Raw genomic sequence first — 18,824 nt, 5'->3', positions numbered from 1 at the left:
AAGAATTTTATACTATTTTAAAAGATTTTTACCAATTTATAAAGATCCAAAATGGAATAAAATTCATTAAAATAACATAAATAAACTAATCAAAAGGGAAAAGGTCCTAGTAAATTAAAGAACAATATTAAGGACATCTTCACTATTAAAAATACCAATTTTTGAAATAAAAACGCAAGTTTTTAAAATCAATGCATGCATATATAGATGGAAAATAAAAATTAATTACCAAAATTTTATGAAAATTCTCTTGAAATAAAAACTTTTTTTTTTTCCAATTTTTTTGGAAAATTTCCTCATAATTTTCCTTTGAAAAATGAAAATATTTTAAAGAAAAGGAAAATAAAAGAGTGAATTGGTCAACTGGTTTGCTTGGATCGGTTGACTGGTCTGCGAGCCATTTTTAAAAAACACGTGTCTTGTTCTGGTTGTCTTCTTCAGTGAGTCACTGTATAGATGTCGGAACCTTAACTTTTTATCTTCATTTTCTGGTCATTTTCAACGCAAGAATTAACTCCCCAAGTCACTGTTTGACTCCTTTCTCGATGGCAACCAAAATAGACCCAAGAAACACCCCAAGCAATGAATTTTTGACCCTCCTCCACACTAGGCTGGTTGTCACTGATGATAATGGTGACAACATAGTTTTAGGCTTTTCGAAGCCATTTTGATTTGGTTATTTATTTATTTTGAGCCTTTGGATTTTAATTTGTATGTTTTCTATCTCTTCTAACCCTTCATATATGTGTAAAAGATTTATTTTTTTAAAGATTTTATTTCTCATCTCTCTCTCTCTGGACAACCATGGCCTCCAACCACCATTCTTCTCTTTATCTCCCCCTAGATCAATCAAGACATTCTTTTTCTACCTAAGCACGACTTTACAGTAGGTAAAGAATAAGTATATACAACAAAAATCCAATCTACCTATGATAATAATAGCAAAAATCCAAGTTTTGAAGAGCCTTTACTCTTATGCATGCTTTATGACATCAAACTTTAGCCATTAAACCATTCAACAACATTTCATATGCAAGATTTTCGTAGGAAACAAGGAGAATAGGCATGCCTTTTTTCTTTGGCACCTTGATCCTTTGAGACTTGGGTAGTTCAAGCATCGACCTTTGGCTTTTGTTTAGCGTAGCTTCCTTTTTCTCTCTCTCTCCTTCTTCTCTGCTTCCCATTAGCGGTAGAAAGTAGATCAATAGCATTTAAATAAAGTATTTCCCCCCTACCCCCCCCCCCCCCTTTTCGATGTTTCAGTATGCAAGTGGTTGGTCCAAACAATTCAGAGCTTCAATTTTATAATTTGGATTCATTATTCGTTAAAAATGGGTGTTATCCTTATTTTAATTGAAATTTTAATTTAGGATAGTATGATGGGAGTGCTCGAATGTCCATTTAGGATGAGGAAGAGAAAGCCTTTGTTTCTTTTAAGGGTGTCTTGGAAAAGTAAGGGTGTTAAAATTTAAAACGCTAACCTAACTGTACTTAAAGGAGCCTTAAGAGCATTAGGAGGGGAAGGCACACATTGAATTATGAAGGATACACGTTGGATTATTGGAGAGAGACACACCTTCAAGTGTGCTCTGTGATCACAGAATACCCTTAAAATTGAGAGGGAAGTTTTAAAGGATAGCTATAAGACCAGTTATGCTTTATGGATCAGAATGTTGGGCGACGAAGAAACATAATATCCAAAAAGTAAAAGTTGTCGAGATGAGAATGCGTAGATGGATGAGTAGTATAACATTGAAAAATAAATTAAGGAATGAACATATTCGCAGTAAGTTAGGTATAACTTCTATAGAGGATAAGATAAGGGAGGGACGACTCAGATGGTATGGACACTTGCAACGTAGGCCACATAGTGCACCGGTGAAGAAGAGTGAGTTAGTTACTGTGGGGGTAGTAGAAGGGGTAGGGGTAGAACTAAAATAACTTGGGAGGAGATAGTGAGTAAGGATTTAATATTTCTGAATCTGTCAAAAGAAATGGTCCATGATCACATAAATTAGCGGAAAATGATTCATATAGCCGACCCCACCTAGTGGGACTTAAGACTTGTTTTTGTTGTTGTTGTTGTTGTTGTATCCAGAACTATAGTTTTCATTTTAAAGCTATGCATTAATTCATCATCTCATAGGTCTTAGTCTTCAATGTTGATTCATAATCAACAAAGGTCCATTCATGTTTCATGGGTTTTCATCTTCATTGTTCTTGTGATGCTATTCTTGTATTGAACCTGTTCTGACACACTAGATGGTAAGAGGCATACGACAACTTTTGGGGTGTTTCCCTGATAATTCACATGCATACATGAATCATTATGTATGCACAATAACCAGCACAAACTCCATTTCCTCCCATGGCCATCATCCCGTGTTCATCCTATTCTTCTTTTTTTATTTTGCAACCGTGGAGAGAGAAAGATCAAGAGAAGAAATGACCTTGACAGCTCATTGCAGCCATGGTAGCTTGTTTTGGTGACACAGATATGACGAATCCTTTCGGTGGAAGTAGTGTTCTTGGTAGGAACTCCAACTGGTAATGGTGCCTCTAGGTAGAGATGATAGCGACAGTAACGAGTTTAGTCAGTGGTGGAGCCTCTAGGCAAGGGTAACAGTGGCATAAGGCTTCAACTGTGTGACTGTGGCAGCTAGGGTTTTGAAACCCTAGCTGCATTGAAGAAGAAGAAGATGTGTGATTTTTAAAAATTAGACCAGTTGATTGGTTTATCTAGACCGGTTGATCGATTTTATTTTATTTTATTTTACTTTGCTTTGTTTTTATTTTCAAAAATCAGTTCTTAATAGTTTCATTTTGAGAAAAATCCCAAAAAATGGAAGAACTTAAAAAAAGAAGAAGTGTTTTTATTCCAAGACAACTTTTGCAAATATTTGTTATTTATTTTATATTTTATTTTATTTTCTCTTCATTTAGGTATTTTGATTAAAACTTATTTTTTAAAGATTTAAAAATTATTTTTTATAAAATAAAAATGTCTAGATATTTCTCTATAATTTAATAGGATTTTTTATTGTCTTATTCTCTTTTTATGGTTTAATTATTTTATTTTCTTTATTTTTGTTTCATTTCTAATAATAAATTGTTTAAAAATCTAAATTTGCAAAACAATTCAATAAAATGCCAAATATTTCTTCTTTGATTTCCAAGTTTATTTGAGTTTTAAGAGGCTTTTTTAGGTATAGGTGTGGCTAAAAAAAAAAAAGGATTTAGAAAAAAAATAAAGAGGAAAGAATTTTGAATGGAAATTGACTTTGCATTTTGTACACTTGACATCATGTGTGTGAGAGATTAGTGAGACTTACTAATTCAATTTGATGCATATGGATGATGTGCTTGGATTTTTCATACAATGATGAGTTGTATTCTTGGAAAATCCTAAAGTCAATTATGCCATGGTGAAATTTGAATTACTATTTGAGTGGTAAGTGAATCAAGATGAACAGAAAAGCAAGAACACTATAATTAGTTAATTTGATGACAGAACAACAGTGGCATGATAATTTTCTTCATGGGATTCTTGAGGTGAGGAAAGCCTTAAGACTCTGATGGAGTACCTGATGGTTGTAGGATGGAACAATATTTAAGAAAAGTAACTTAACTCATTAAAGAGTTAAAGACGATGCTTGATTAATGTCTGAACATCCCAAGTTTATCATGAGACCGTTTTAAAGCATGGGTGTGAAGGGGGTGCTAGTACCTTCTCCTCACATAATTGAACTCCCAAATTTGGTTGTGGTATGTAGACTACGAACTATAAATTCCTTGGATCTTAGGATTAATTAGAGATCAATTAATTGATAGTAATTAGGTGAACTCAACCACACCTAGATGAAAAAAAGTCAGTGGCAACTCCATAGAACCTATAATGTGTAAATAAAGGTCAAACAACAGTATTTTGAATAGCCATCCTCATCAAGGCATTGGATCCCAGTCCACACATGTTGACAGTAATGTTTCTTCAAGTCTTTTCTTTGAACAACATCCTGTCTTCAAGTATTCTTCTTTGGTTTAGTCACTATAATGGTTCACAGGCTTCTCTGACTTGAAGTTACCTACGGTACTCCAACATTAATCCACCATTCTTGTAGTCTGCCCTGTATCCTTGCTATGAACTTTTTAGTAACATGCTATAAAGTGGCTTGGGATGCCAAAATTCTACTATGCACCTGAAGAAACATTTGATAAAATCTATCGTGCCATTGGTTAAATAGAATATCTTCAAGGGTGAATGCTTGTTTAGTGTCATGTTAGGTTATGAAAATGCTGATCTAAATTGTAGCTTCTTCCACTGGGCCTCCAAAATTGGTTCTATGGGTGGTTCTTGCATGAACATCTCCTATTCTTCAAACTCACCAAAGCCAGTACTTTGAGTGATATTTCTGGGAGAGTGGAGGTTTGGGACCATTGGGCATTCTTGGAAAAGGAGGAGATGGGGTTCAAATTTTCAGCTGGGAAGCAATCTAGTAGGAGCTTGGAGGAGGCTCTAACTTGGGGATTCAGGACTCGTGACTCATGCTTCACGGTTAGGCTTTGTTTGAGAAAGGCTTCTCGACAATGGATGAGGCTTGTAAGGGGTTGTACGAAAAGATAGGTGACTTGGCCTAATCTCGATAGATCCATCTTTATTTCTAATAAAGGATAGATGATAGGACTGAATGGGTCGAAAACTAAAGTGAAGCTTTTCGTAGGCGGTTACTCATATGTAAGGAAGAAGCTTCAAAAAATCATCTATGGAAATTTGTCTAGGAACATAAGTACAGCTAGGGAGGAGCTTGAGGTCATCTAGATGAAAAAAGCATCATGTTGATAAGCTAGGGCAAGTGTGGTTAGATCAAATGCGTGGTTTGGAGTCTGCAACTCATTTGGTGGTGAATTGTTGTTGCATAAGTATTGACCATTAATATGCCTACAATTTGTACTACTTTAAGTGCCTACAACAACTTCAAATCATCAAAAGGCATAAAATTTGGGAATAAGGGCTAACTTCTGGTTTAGCTTCCAGAGTTCCAACGCTTACCTTTTGATATTCTTGGAAGCAAGAATCAGGCAGTACAATGTGAGAGACCACCGGTAGTCTCTTTTTTGAGTGGAGGGTAAGAGTGAGTCTGACAACACTTCAATAGACATGAATGAATCTTGGGTTAGCCGGTGGTATTGAAAAGTAGAGTGAGAAGAAGGTTTCCTTATTAGCTGCAGGAACTTGGAAGTAGTCCATTTTTGCATATCCTAGATATTAGATATATAGCATATAATATATATATATAAAAAATATTTTATATATATAAACTATATGCATAATTTATACACATGCTTAAAGAGTTGGGGATTTTTGTGAAAAAAAACACTTATTTTGTAAAACCTTTTTGAAATAAAGCTTAATTAAGTAAAAAAAAAAAAACTCTAGAAAAAAATACAACTATAGCTTAATCTCTTTCTCTCTCTTATTATTTAGTAATTTTCTTCCCCTTTTTAAAAAGGGGAGAAGACTAGTTGCATTCATTTGCATTTCTTTCTTTCTTTCTTTCCATTTCTTTCTATTTCTTTGAATTCTAGCATTTGATGAAAAAATAAATTTCGAGTCACTTTATCCTTATAAAATACTAGTTCTATTCTTCATTTTCACCTCTTTTCATTTGGTAAAATGCAATGTCAGTTATAACAATTTGTCATACCATTTTTCTTGTGTTATTTTGTTGAATAATAAATATGATAGGCTACAAAGATAAGTGTTGGGGTTGATGTGTGCATGACCTACGAAAGACATTTCTATTTCAACCTTCCAGAGGTTCAAAAGGCCCTCCATGCAAATAAGACCAATTTGCCATATGAATGGTCCATGTGTAGCAAGTAAGTTCTTTCTTTCTTTATATTTATCTTTATTTATTATTTATTATTATTATTTTTTTGTTTAAACTAGAAGACGTATGAATAATATTACTCACAAAATTTATGATTTCAAGAACTTAAAAACTTTAAAAAATTAATAAATGTTTCTCTAGCATAAAATTCATAAATTTTTATGCAACATAAAATTTAAATATAAGCAAGTACACATTTATTTGTATAGCTAAAATTTACAATTTTGCGAACTAGATATTGAAAAAAAAATTATAAAATTATTAATAAGAAGAAGTAGTATTAGTAAATGTGATTTTTTACAATACTTTAAAGAAATGTTTAGTATCTTATAAAAAATTACTATCTTTGCATGTTTTGTAATGACTTTAAGGGTAAAATTTTTCAAAATATATATGGTAGCTTTTAAATTAAACCCTTTTGGTGTTAAAAATATTTTTAATGCCTAAAATAATTAACTAATTAAAGTGATAAACTTATGAAAACTAATTGATTGGTTTAATAAAATAGACTTCTTTTCAAAAGTTTACAAATAAATATATTTAAGAAATCAAAAATAAAAATAATACAACTGTATCCAAAGCATTTTTTGGACTTCCACAGTGGAGGTCTCAAGTTCAAATTTTGAGTGGAGTGGGAAGGGATATGGGATGGAAGATGGATTACCTCCTATTGTGTAACCCAGACCCAATGTATGCTTCCAAAAAATATGAAGAAAATGAGTGCTCTACTTTCACAAAAATGCCTTTTGAGCCAATGTTGTTCTATTTTATTGCCTATAAATTCCTTGAAATCTCAAATTGAAATTTGTACTACTTGGATCTCTCTCTCTTTCTCTCTCTCTCTCTCTCTCTCTATATATATATATATATATATATGTATGTATGTATGTGTGTGTGCGTGACAAAACCTTCTTTAGATTAACTAAAAATTAAATTTTAAAATGTTTCACAAGATGATCAATATTCATAAACCACAGTAGGATATACATTATTTGGTGGTTTATGCATTATTTATTAAATTGATTTCTTAGAATATAATTTCTTTTTATCTAATATTTGATTTTGAGTTTAATAACAAGTACCGAATTTTCTTTGATGTAAGCATAGTAATCCCATAAATGTTGTTTTTGTTATAATGTTATCGGATTAGTTTGATCTTAATCATGTTTGGTTATAAAACTTATATCTTACCCTTCCAATCTTAAAGATACGTTGGATTAAGTTAGATTTGTTATATAATTAGCAAGATAGATCATATATGTTGGTAGGATAAGTCAGTTAGAATGATGCTTTTTGTGGATGCATAATATAGTTGGATGCACCAATGGTTAGATTTGCGATATTTTAAGAATAGGTGATGGCCATCTATAGCTAAGACAATATCACACAGAGTTATTATGCATAATCTGGTTGGATACACCTAAAGTTCTGTAGATATTAGGGTTGTGATATTTTAGGAATAAGTGATGGCCATCTTGGATGGCAGTTCTTGCATAAAGGGACGCATGGAGTGACAAGAGCAAGGCTTCGATAAAACCTTCTATGGCCATCTATAGCTAAGACAATATCACACGGAATTATTATGCATAATCTGGTTGGATACACCAAAAGTTTTGTAGATATTAGGGTTGTGATATTTTAGGAATAAATGATGGCCATCTTGGATGGCAGTTCTTTTATAAAGGGACACATGGAGTGACAAGAGCAAGGCTTCGATAAAACCTTCTATATGTTGGCAGGATAGGTCAGTTAGAATGATGCTTTTCGTTGATGCATAACCTTGTCGGATGCACCAATGGTTGGATATGCGATATTCTAAGAATAGGTGATGGCCATCTATAACTAAAACAGTATACCATGGAACTATTATGCATAATCTGGCTCGATACACCAAAAGCTCGGTAAATATTAGGGTTGTGATATTTTAGGAATTAGTGATGGTCATCTTGGATGGTGGTTCTTGCATAAAGGGATACACACAATGACAAGAGTAAGGCTTCGAGAAAACCTTCTAATGTTTTAGTAGGGAATTTAAAAAGGAGGCACACAAAATAGGTAGACTCATAGCTTCGAAATTTACTTATGTGGTATGCCCTACCCCGTTCCATTCTTATATGAAGTGCCCATTAACTCCTTTGAGGTGGTTGTTGGGATCCACCTTTGGTCATTGTTGATATGTCTCTACTACAAAAATATGGAAGTTCATTATACCCATTTTCTTGTTTCATAGTACCCATTATGATAAACAAGTTAATATTGCTTTTGTGAGAATCATAGTTGATCTTTGTCTTAGAGTAGAGGCACTTGACCACTTCATGAAGCTATTTGGGATCGTCTTCTTTGTGGGGTACAAGTGTTCACTTTGCACTAGCATCTCATATCTTCACTCTTATCAATTGCCCCCTTAGCTTATAAGTCAGAGATGAATCCATGCTATGTGGTCTTGAGTTTGGTACTATCCTTGATAGGTAGTTTTGTCCAAACTGGCAGAGGTGAAGGCCTCATACTTAAATCATGTGGTGCCAAATAAGTGTGTGCAACACATGGCAACATCTAGGTCATGTGCTTTAATAGGAAATGCATCGAAAGGTTGTACGGTCTTCATAAGGATGTCATAGGCATCTTTTTCATTCTTAGACCTTTTGTGCCCATGGCTTGCTTTTTTTTTTCGGGGGGGAGTGTTAGGCTTGTCCTTGTTCACTCAAGGTTATTTGAACCAGGGCCTAGCCTCCCTTCTCCTTTTTTCTTTTTCCTTTACCCTCAAGTTTATTCTCCTATCTCCATATTATTTTGCTCCAATCTCTTCTCCATATCCATTTATGTACCTTAATGTTCCTTGTCCTTCCCTTCTTCATATGTCCCCAACTATGTCCTTGATCTTTCCATTTCTCTTTATGTTTTCTTAGGGTAAGGTATCCTTTTAAACTAGGTTTTTTTGTTGAAATCCCTTGAGAACTCCCTTCTTTGTTTTCTTCTTCCTCAATTTGTGGTTTTTTAATTGATGATGACTAACAAAGGAGGTTCCATGGCATCTTAACATAAAAGATCCACCTCTAGTATTCCTTTCCACAAGGGTAGATCTGCAGGGTGTAGAGACCTATCCATCAAAGGCAAATAACCCGTTGTTGCCTTAGAGGAAGCTTTTGGGGTTTGTGGGTGAAGCTCTAATCATCGGGAGTATTTTCTTAGGAGGAACTATGCATCTTTTTTAGTTTGGCACACACTAAAGACCAAGGATCTTCCTTGGTTGAAGCATGACTTCTACATCCCCCATCTACTTTTCTTCTTCATTTGCTTGAGCCTAATAAAAGGACTTGCAATCGCTAGCCTAGGGAGATTTGAGCTTAAAAAGAAGTTGGACTTTGTTTCCCTCTTTATTAGTTTTTTGTAAGCATCAGGAAGTTCTATGAAATTTGTTTTACCCAACTTCTCTTAAACTAAATATGAAAACCCATAAAAAAAAAAAAAAAAAGGAAACTTGTTTTATTCATATAAATCTCCCATTCTATATTACTTTTCATCCCTTCCCAAGATGATAAATTGAAATCTCCATTTTTGAAGTCTCAATCTCTATTCTCTAATCATTGGGACATGATCTTGATAGTTTTTTTAACTTAATCATCGTATGCCTAAAATATGTAATATATGTTTATTCAATAAAAAAATGTGGACCTTATTTTTTGATAGAGATGCATATATAGTTCTTTATAAAACTAACAATTGAGAAATTAAAAAAAAAAGAACAATTAATTGGTAGAAACTAGTTACCATCCTTATTGGAAAAACAATAAATATGTATATTTTAAAACAATCTTATGAAATCAAAATAGGAAAGGGAAACTAGTACAAAAATATGTGGATTGTTACATTAAGGTTGTATTTGCATTGATTTTGAGCTTTATATTTAGATTTGCATGGATTTAGATAGTTACATTAAGGTTTTGTTTCCCAAGGAGTCTTTTGTTATTACATTTGATTTTTTATCTTCTTCATTTAGTCATCAATTTTCTTGATAGACTCACATGATTGTCTACTTAATTGATACTGATTGTTGTTATTTTGCTTTCTAATTGATCCCTTGTCCATGGGATCTTCAGATATTAATTTGTGATCATGTGTGATCTCCGGGGTTCAAGTCTATGGTTGACCTTTTGACACTTCAAGCAAAGGCCCAATGAATGGGTGACAATTGTCCCATTAGGCAAGGGTATCATTATGTCTTGAGTGCCACGCTGATCATAACCCTTCTAGTTAAGTGAGGCCCTATTCCTATTTACATTGATTGTCTATCTATATGCCATTTAGACGATCATTCAACCTCCATGTTGCATCTTTGGAGGATGTACAAAGATTGTAAAAATAATGTCTGTATAGTGATCTTTCTTTTAGGTCAATTACTACTTGTAAAAGGGATAATCGTCATTCCTCAAGCATGCTTGAATCCAAGCATTGGACCTTGGTCGCATGGTCTCAAGATGTCATCATAATTTGGCCATCAATGTTTGGCCACCATGATATATAGCTACTTAGTTGATCTTTTGCTAACTGAAGGATGGGTTTTGGCCAATTTGTTCTTGTGTCGATACTAGTCATTATTTCCTTTTTCAGCACGTAAGAATATCCAATTTTATTTTTCCAACTCGAATGATGTCTTGATTAGTCAAATTCCTTAACGTACATTTGACCGATCATGAGTTATACCCAACTTGGGCCAAGCCAAGGAGTGATTCTTGCTTGACTCAAAATTTTCACTGATTTATTTCTTAACATTCTAATAAGGGTTTTCTTTAATAGTCGAAGCCTCAATATGGAGACTCAAGTTTGTATAATGAACTTGTTTAGGATTCTTGTGATCTTTGAAATAGCTTTTCCCCTTAAAATCACTAGAACATTTATCATCAATAGGCTTCAATTCCTCATTTAGAAAAGTGTTTTTGATTTCTTTATCAAGAAGGTTGGAATCCTTCCTCTCCTCAGTGTAATCGGGTATGAAAGAATCCCCTATAATTTTTGTTAATGGTAAGATCGGTTTGCAAATAGATAACACAAGATTCTCATATTTCTCATAATTGAGAATGTCTATTAGAGGATTCTGCTTCCCCTTTGTTGTTGAGTTTGATCAAAATCATTATAAGCAATGGTCTAGCCATGAGGAAATTGTGGAGTGAGACGCTTGTAGTGTTTGCTTGATAAAGAATCTAATTGCCAAACCCAGACAAATCATCATGATAGCAAGCACTAGTATGGCGAATTTATTGGAAAGGTGTTTGCATGGCATTTTCTTTCCAATGTTTGATAAGGAATTAAACAATTGAACTCAAGCGGATCATAAGAGGTGCTTCATTCAAATCCTATTTGGGTTGAATCACCATGGATCAAAATAATTATAATTGATGGCTTGGGCACACCTATGGAGGATTGTATGTGAGCGACAGCTGGAAGTTTCTATTGTTGACCATGCATCACCAAATATGCCTATTTATATATTCCGCATCTAGGTTCTCATTTGACCCCTCAAATTGCCAACCATCATCTTTATCGCAATTATAACCTCGTGAGAGGTGTAAGCGACTGCACAAAGATTTTCTTTAGCAATGTCATTGAATGCCACCAAATTGAAAATGGTGAGTTTGATTGGCATCGACAACATATTGTCTTCATTGATAACCTTTATTACATCACTAGTAACTGGTGGCATAAAGGGTCCTACCAAGTGTGCTAAAAAGATGTTTAACCAATTTTAAGCACCTTAGAGGTGCAAGTTGCCCTCTAATGTAAAAGAGTACCTCACTAGATAGGGGTAAAATTTATGAGTGATGGAAAAGGTAGAAATCAAAGGAGGTGGGAGAAATGAGGAAAGTGACTAGACTCAGATTAGAAGAGAAAAGATCCTATGCTATCTCTAGGGTTCAGGTTTATGGCCAACCTTCTAATACTTTTGAGTGACATTTATCCCATTGGGTAAGTGTTATTAGATCTTGAGGCCACACTAATCATGACTGTTGACATTGGGTTTTGAATACCTATTTTGGGTTGCCAACAATTGCTGACTAGTACGAAATCAATGCAGGTAATATAACCCTCATTGACTATCTTACTTGCTCATTATATTAAATATGGAGTTGCCACTTTATTTTATTTTTTAGAAAATGTTAAAATGAAGGAAAATCCTTTCTTTCTAAAGTCTGATTCGGGAGTATTGCTATGAATAAGGAAGGTAAACTTTCAAAACTCTTTCATTTGAGATTTCGTAAAGCGCTCATTCCAAGAATGGTTGTTAAACTTACTATATGTATGTGTATATATTTCCTTTTAAAAATGAATATTTTATAAGAAAAAAGGCAAAAAATAGTCCAAAATTGTATTTGCAGCATCATCAGGTGGTCAACCGTTTGTAGAAGGTGATCGGCCGACCTATGCTGAATTTGCTTTCTTCCACTCTGAAAAACCTCAAACTTTCTTACCCATTTTCCCATTTGAAAAGGCTTTCATAGAACTTATGCAGTGGCAAAAGCCCCATGGGAATTCCATTCCTCCTTTGCATTATCAAATTCTTAAACAAAAACATAAAATAACAAACAAGAAAGAAAAACTAGTACAAGAAAAAAGACCACAAGTTTTAAGTTGTTGTGGCTGAATCTACCATGTTAGACTGTCTACATAACCACTAATGGAGGAATAATCCACTTGTAGTTCCAAAAATGTTTTCAAAATGAGTCTTAGAAAACATTTTTGGTGAATGTATTAAAAAATTCCTTGAAAACACTAGAAATCCTTTTGAGTCACTTGAAATGTTTTTTGAAAAATCCTTCATTCTTTGATTAGGAAACTAATTTTTCAATAGATCATTTAGAAACAAAGATTGAATGCAAGTTTTAACTAAAAAAAAATCAGAATTTCCACCCTTGATCCATTTCATGGGTGATTACTATGAAAGAATGATTTTTAATATAAAAACTTGAGGGTTTTGTGGATTTTTGGTGGGAGAATCACAAACCTGCCTTGAAATTTTTGATAAAACTTGGGGAACATTCAAAAGCCGCATTATGTATGCATGGCTCCCAGTATTTGTAGGAAAAAAGAACGTTGTTAAAACTTGAAAGTTTTTGAAAAACATGGATGAGTTTGTTTAAATCATAAGAAAACTTGGTTTTTTATGGAAAAAAACTATAAAAACCATCACAATATTAGCAAAAGACTTGACTAACTACACTCTAACGAGTGTAGAGATTCAAAAACATACAAAATTATAGAAGAAATTGAAGAAAAGTGTAAAAAATGCACTCAAGATTTAGCGGTCGACCATTTGTAGAAGACCAGTTGACCGCCTAGTAGCCAAAGATTACATTTTCAAAACGAGAAAGGCTGGTTGACAGCCTGCATAGGCTGGCTGACAGCTTGAAATGTAAAATCTTCTATACAACCCATTTTTGACAGCTTGAAATGTAAAATCTTCTATACAACCCATTTTTTTGACATTTTTGTATGTTTTCTTTCATAAAATTGAAAGACAAGCATTCTAACACTTCTATAACATGAAGGATAACATGGAATTACATTGAAAACATGATAAATCACAATAAAAACATGGAAACACAATCTAAGTACTTTCATGAGAATGAATGGTTAGCCAACTGACCTTTAGAGAAAGAATGTTTTGTAGATCAAGTAAGAATCCCTCTTTTTATTAGATCACACTCCAAAACCCTTTTTCAAAGATGAAGGAAAGAGGATTCCTTTTCCTTTTCTTTCTTCAAAATAAACCCCTATGATATCCCCTTTCTCACTTTGAAAATGCAAACTTGCCCCTACTTGGATGACCTAAAAACTCTGCATAGAGAGGTCTTTTATAGTCCTCCAATGGAAGGAGCCAAAACCACTTTTGAAGTTGAATTTGAAAAATTCTAATTAAAAAATAGCTACAAAAATTATCAACTAGCAACTGCCAATGTTGGAGGTTGGCATGTGGCATCAAAGAGGCATGTGGTAAGCCTAAAATCTCTAACTAATCAGAGACAAACAACTCAAATTTTTGAATTTTGGCAGGGCCGGTTGACCATTTATTGGGCAGCAAGAAATTTGGTGGAAAAATATGGTCAGTCGACCGCTCAAAGTGGCCGGTCAACTGCCCCAGTTGAATTTTTTCTTTATATATTGCCTTAACTTTTGTTTTATATCCAAATTGGTCTTTGTTTTGGCGGGTAAATAATGACTATTGACAATGACCATTCTAGTTGAGCAAGACTATCCATGTGTACATTGATTTGTTTTTCATATGTCATGTGGCCAATTTTTAGTCTCCGCATTGCATCTTTGGAAGGTGCATAAAGATTACACAAGTCGGAATATATAAACATGTTGGTTTTTTGAAAAATATATGTTATCAAATCAAAATAAGAAAGAATTGGCCAAAAATATGTTTTGCCAATTTTAAACACCTTTTAAAAAGTGTGATTATTGTGTGGACATGGTTAATTGGGATTTTGCTTACCTATCTTGAAGGTGCAAGTTACCCTCTAATGTAAGAGAGTACCTCACTAGATAAGGTTGAAAATGATGAACATTATATAAAAATGTAAAAACCATAGGAGGAGAGAAATGAGGAATTGACTATATTCGATCAGTCATATTAGAAGAGAAAGGATCCTATGCTATCTCTATGGTTTAGGTCTATGGCTGTCCTTCTAACACTCCCATTGGGTAAGTTTTATTAGATTTAGCAAGAATGGGATTGATTCTTAGAATACAGCCGAAGAAAGGCAACTCGTGAGAGGTGCGGGGACTTTTTTGGCTCTAGGACCCTTGTTCCTAAAGCTGGATGCTCTTTTCGCACCAGATCTGGAGTTGGTTAATAAAGTCATTAAAGATACATTTATTGAGCGTTCAAAAAGTGGTTGAAGTACCGCTATGAATCTGATGTTACGGACGACCAATCTTTTTTTTTCAATATCAACTGGTGTAGAATAGGCTAAAGGCACACTGATATTGACCCTTCTAGCTTGGCAAGACTCTACCCATATGTACATTGATTGGTTTTTTAATGTCACGTTGCCGATTTTTAAGTCTCCACGTTGCATATTTGGAGCCTACACAAAGATTGTATGAATAAATATATAAGAAATATGTTGTGGTTTTTTTTTTTAAATATATAATATCAATTCAAATTAAGAAAAATAATGGTAGCATAGAAATTTTATATGAAGAAAAAACTCTTAAAGTTCACTGTAGGATATCTGTCCACTAAAATAATTTTTAAATTTAAAACATCAGAAATTAAGTTGACCTTTGAATGTCAGAAAATTTGAGACTCGTCATTTTTTTTACTCGATTGTGTGTGTGTGCGTGCATATGAATAACTGGCATTAATTGAATATTAACCCAACCAATTTTTGGATTTTTTTTTCTTCACCAGCTTTCTGCAGTACAGCAATACTGATGGAAATATCGACATTCTTCCCTTGCTGAAAAGAATAATCAAAAGTCAGATTCCTGTTTGGGTTTTCAGGTATATAATCCAACGCACAAAACCAAAAAAGTTGATTAAACTTCTAATCAATTATTATTATTATTAGAACTTAAATTTTGGGTAAATGCAGTGGTGATCAGGATTCGGTTATACCATTATTGGGCACTCGCACGCTGGTCCGTGAGCTTGCTCACCTTCTCAAATTCGAAATTACAGTCCCATATGGAGCTTGGTTTCATAAAAAACAGGTACTTGGTACTAAATTAATATTACATTTCTCAAAGTTATTCTACCACTCCGCACATTCTTGTCCCAAAGATACTGTGTTTTGCTACTTGGATTTTGCATCTCATATTTAATCCATGTCAACCATTTGTGACTTTCTTGAGCTGATTGATAAACAATTTTGATACTATTTGCTTGCAGAAATTATTTTATTTTCTATTTCTAATTTTTCAAATAATTACAAAAATACCACATTATTTTTTAATTTTTGAAAATTATATAAAAAAGTTGAAAAATATCTTTTATTATTTTCTTGATTTTTAACTTACTTTGCATGTGGGCAGGGAATTTAGATCTTGTACTTTAATTTGTATGAGTTATAATATAAAATTCTTCTAAATTCACGTAAATCTAAATTTAGGTTCCAAAATTCATAATTTTAAATATTACCCTATATAAGCTTTGGTAAATTGAAAAAATAAGTTGTCTACTTTGCGATTACTTTGAAATTTAAAAATAAAAAAGTAAAAAATTACTTCATACATTTAAACAAATTCTTTATTTTTATATTTTTACTGTAGAACTTGTAAAATTATAAAATAAGCTAAAATTTTTATAAAAATTTAAAATTATTTTTCACAAACTAAATGAGCCCTTATATTTTGCAAAATATTTTTTTATAATATGTATTTTATTCAAGCAACTGAGGTCAAGTTTGGCTTAAAGAGCAGTTTGAACTTAAAATGAAATAGTTATTGTATATAAGTATAAAGTTAATGTCATTTAAGATAATCAACCATGATGAGGTGACGGTGGTGCCGATTTAGTTGACATGAAATACATTAATTTTACATTCGAAAGCATGAAATTCAAGCAAGTAGTTTTGGATTAAATTCAATTCCATTTCACCCTACCTCGTGTATATATATATATATATATATATATATATATATATTGGTTGATTTGGTTTAATTATTAATTTCTTTGGAATTTGACATAGGTGGGAGGTTGGGCCATTGAGTACGGAAATTTATTGACATTTGCAACGGTTAGGGGCGCCGCACACATGGTGCCCTACTCGCAGCCCAGTAGAGCATTGCATCTTTTCTCTGCATTTGTGCGCGGCCGGCGACTGCAAAATGCAACACATCCTTCCACTTAGGAAGGTTTACCATTCACTGCAGCATTAGATCTCCTAACCATTAAAGCCAGGTTGGGTTTTCAGACATAATAAGAAGGAAAAGAAAAATTACAGTAGAAATGTAATCATAAAAAATGAACAAATCTTTTCATTGATATTGAGAAGCATGAGCAGTTTGGGAGCTCGCATCGGTAAGAGTTTGTTCGGACTTGTTCATTGTTCAAATGGACGATTCTCAAATTCAATTTGTCGACTCTTTTGGTAAGCGAGTCTAGCTTGAACAAGAATGAGCGCAGCTCGTTTCGACTTGTGAGCAGCTCGATTAGATTTGGTAATGAGCTCAGTTTCAAATTTAGTATTTACATATTTTGTTTGTTTGCTTTTAAATTAGCTATTGTTTCACACACAAATTAGCCAAACTATTTAACTAAAATATGTAGCATTATTAATACATAAGTAAAACATATGGGAAAGGAGAATTATATAGAAGAGGGGAGACTCTAGGAAGACTAATATGGGATTGAATTAGAAAGAGAAGTGTGGGGAGAAAGGAAGGGAATTGGGAGTTAGTGGGGCGGGGAAAAGAGGAATTGAAGTGGGAGAAGGGAAGCGAAGCAGTCCCACATCGGAAAGATGAATAAAAAAATCTCTCCTCTACTGCTTATAAATTCCTTGCTAGCCCCAACTTTTATCAACCATTCTACAACCTGCGGGACTGCTTTTCTATGGGTTTGCCAGAAATTTAACGGGGGCCTATCTTTTTGTTACAGTTTCTGTGTGGGCCTTATGTTATGTTCTATTTAAAGCCCCGTGAATGGACTTGAATTAAATTCAAAATTCTTAACATTGGATGGGCTTACATCAAGTATCAAAATTTTAAGCATACCAACCGGCGAGCATGGTTTTATGACAGAAAAAAAATTCATGTTGGGATTTACGACAAAGAAATTGGTATAAACTTTGGAGCAATTAAATTTTATTTAAATTAATTGTGTATTAACTTCCTGGTTAATAGTTATAAATTTATTAATTGGCTTGAATTATGTTAGTCAACTTGACAAATAACTTCCTTAATAATGAGAGAATTACATTACTCGAAAATATCTTTGATCATAAGGAAGGGAAAATGGCTCATGAGGCTCATACCCTTCTTTGCTACGTGCATAGCAACTATCAAGAGAAATGATCATTCATAATGATGACTGGCTCATGAGATTCATACCTTTCATTACTATTGCCGTAACAATTATTGAGCTATTAAATTAGATCATCATTAGAATGAATGATTCATTCACGAGATTCATACCTTTCAATCTATGTGCATAAAAACTAGCGAGCTACGGATATGATCATTCATTACAATGAATGGTTGATTCATGAGATTCATACTTTCATTATTATGGGGCATAACAACTGTTGAGCTATTGTTTTATAACATGGCGCCCTACTAAGCAAACCTAGGTGACACAATCACCTTTAGGGTAACTTGGGTGATATGGTACCTTAGTGATTTTTCACCCCGCATAAATTGCCCTCATTCCTATAGTACAACCCCTTTAGGGATGAGGTATGGGAGTATCCTAATTTTTATGTTCTTGATGAATATGAAATTGAAGGGTCGAATAATTATTATTGTCATGCATTATTTAAGGCTAGATTGTTGTGTCTAAAGAAATGACTTTGATTTTAATGTATGATAGTTATAAGAGGGACAAACGTCAAGCTAGGATATACTTTTGTGAACAAGACTACCTAGGTCTTTGATTCCAACTTGATCATGGTCATTGATTCAAAATTTAAAGGATTTATATTTTTAGCTTTACTCTTTTCTTCCTTTTTCTTCCTCTACAGCATTGAGAACAAAAGCTTACCCTTGGTGAATCCCTTATACTTGAACCTATTCTAGTCCTTCCTTTCAAACTTCTTTTGACCCTTTAGATACATACCTATATTGTTTATGTTTCCCTTTTAATTTCTTTAATTTTGTCACTTTTTAAAGTTCCCATTAATGACCTATTAGATGAAAGTTCTCTCTCTTGAAGAGGGTGACAACCTTGAATTTAAAGGCTTTTGTGACAACCCGAATAAAAATGGAATTTAAATA

The 18,824-nt window shown here is 33.4% G+C and overlaps 1 protein-coding gene across 1 annotated transcript in view; it reads left to right on the top strand.

Moving 5' to 3' along the window:
• LOC131162000 (serine carboxypeptidase-like 42) overlaps window positions 1-17,084 on the top strand; it is a 55,956-nt gene extending 38,872 nt beyond the window's left edge. Inside the window, exons 7-10 of the mRNA XM_058118088.1 lie at window positions 5,744-5,877; window positions 15,301-15,393; window positions 15,485-15,602; window positions 16,580-17,084. Of these exons, the coding sequence (XP_057974071.1) occupies window positions 5,744-5,877; window positions 15,301-15,393; window positions 15,485-15,602; window positions 16,580-16,741 (507 nt within the window). The 3' untranslated portion in view covers window positions 16,742-17,084. The remainder of the gene's footprint in view (window positions 1-5,743; window positions 5,878-15,300; window positions 15,394-15,484; window positions 15,603-16,579) is intronic.
• The last annotated feature ends 1,740 nt before the right edge of the window (window positions 17,085-18,824 follow it).

This window comes from Malania oleifera, chromosome 8 (genome assembly GCF_029873635.1).
Source record: "Malania oleifera isolate guangnan ecotype guangnan chromosome 8, ASM2987363v1, whole genome shotgun sequence".
Taxonomy (NCBI): domain Eukaryota; kingdom Viridiplantae; phylum Streptophyta; class Magnoliopsida; order Santalales; family Ximeniaceae; genus Malania; species Malania oleifera.
This window is presented reverse-complemented; position numbering and strand designations above follow the sequence as displayed.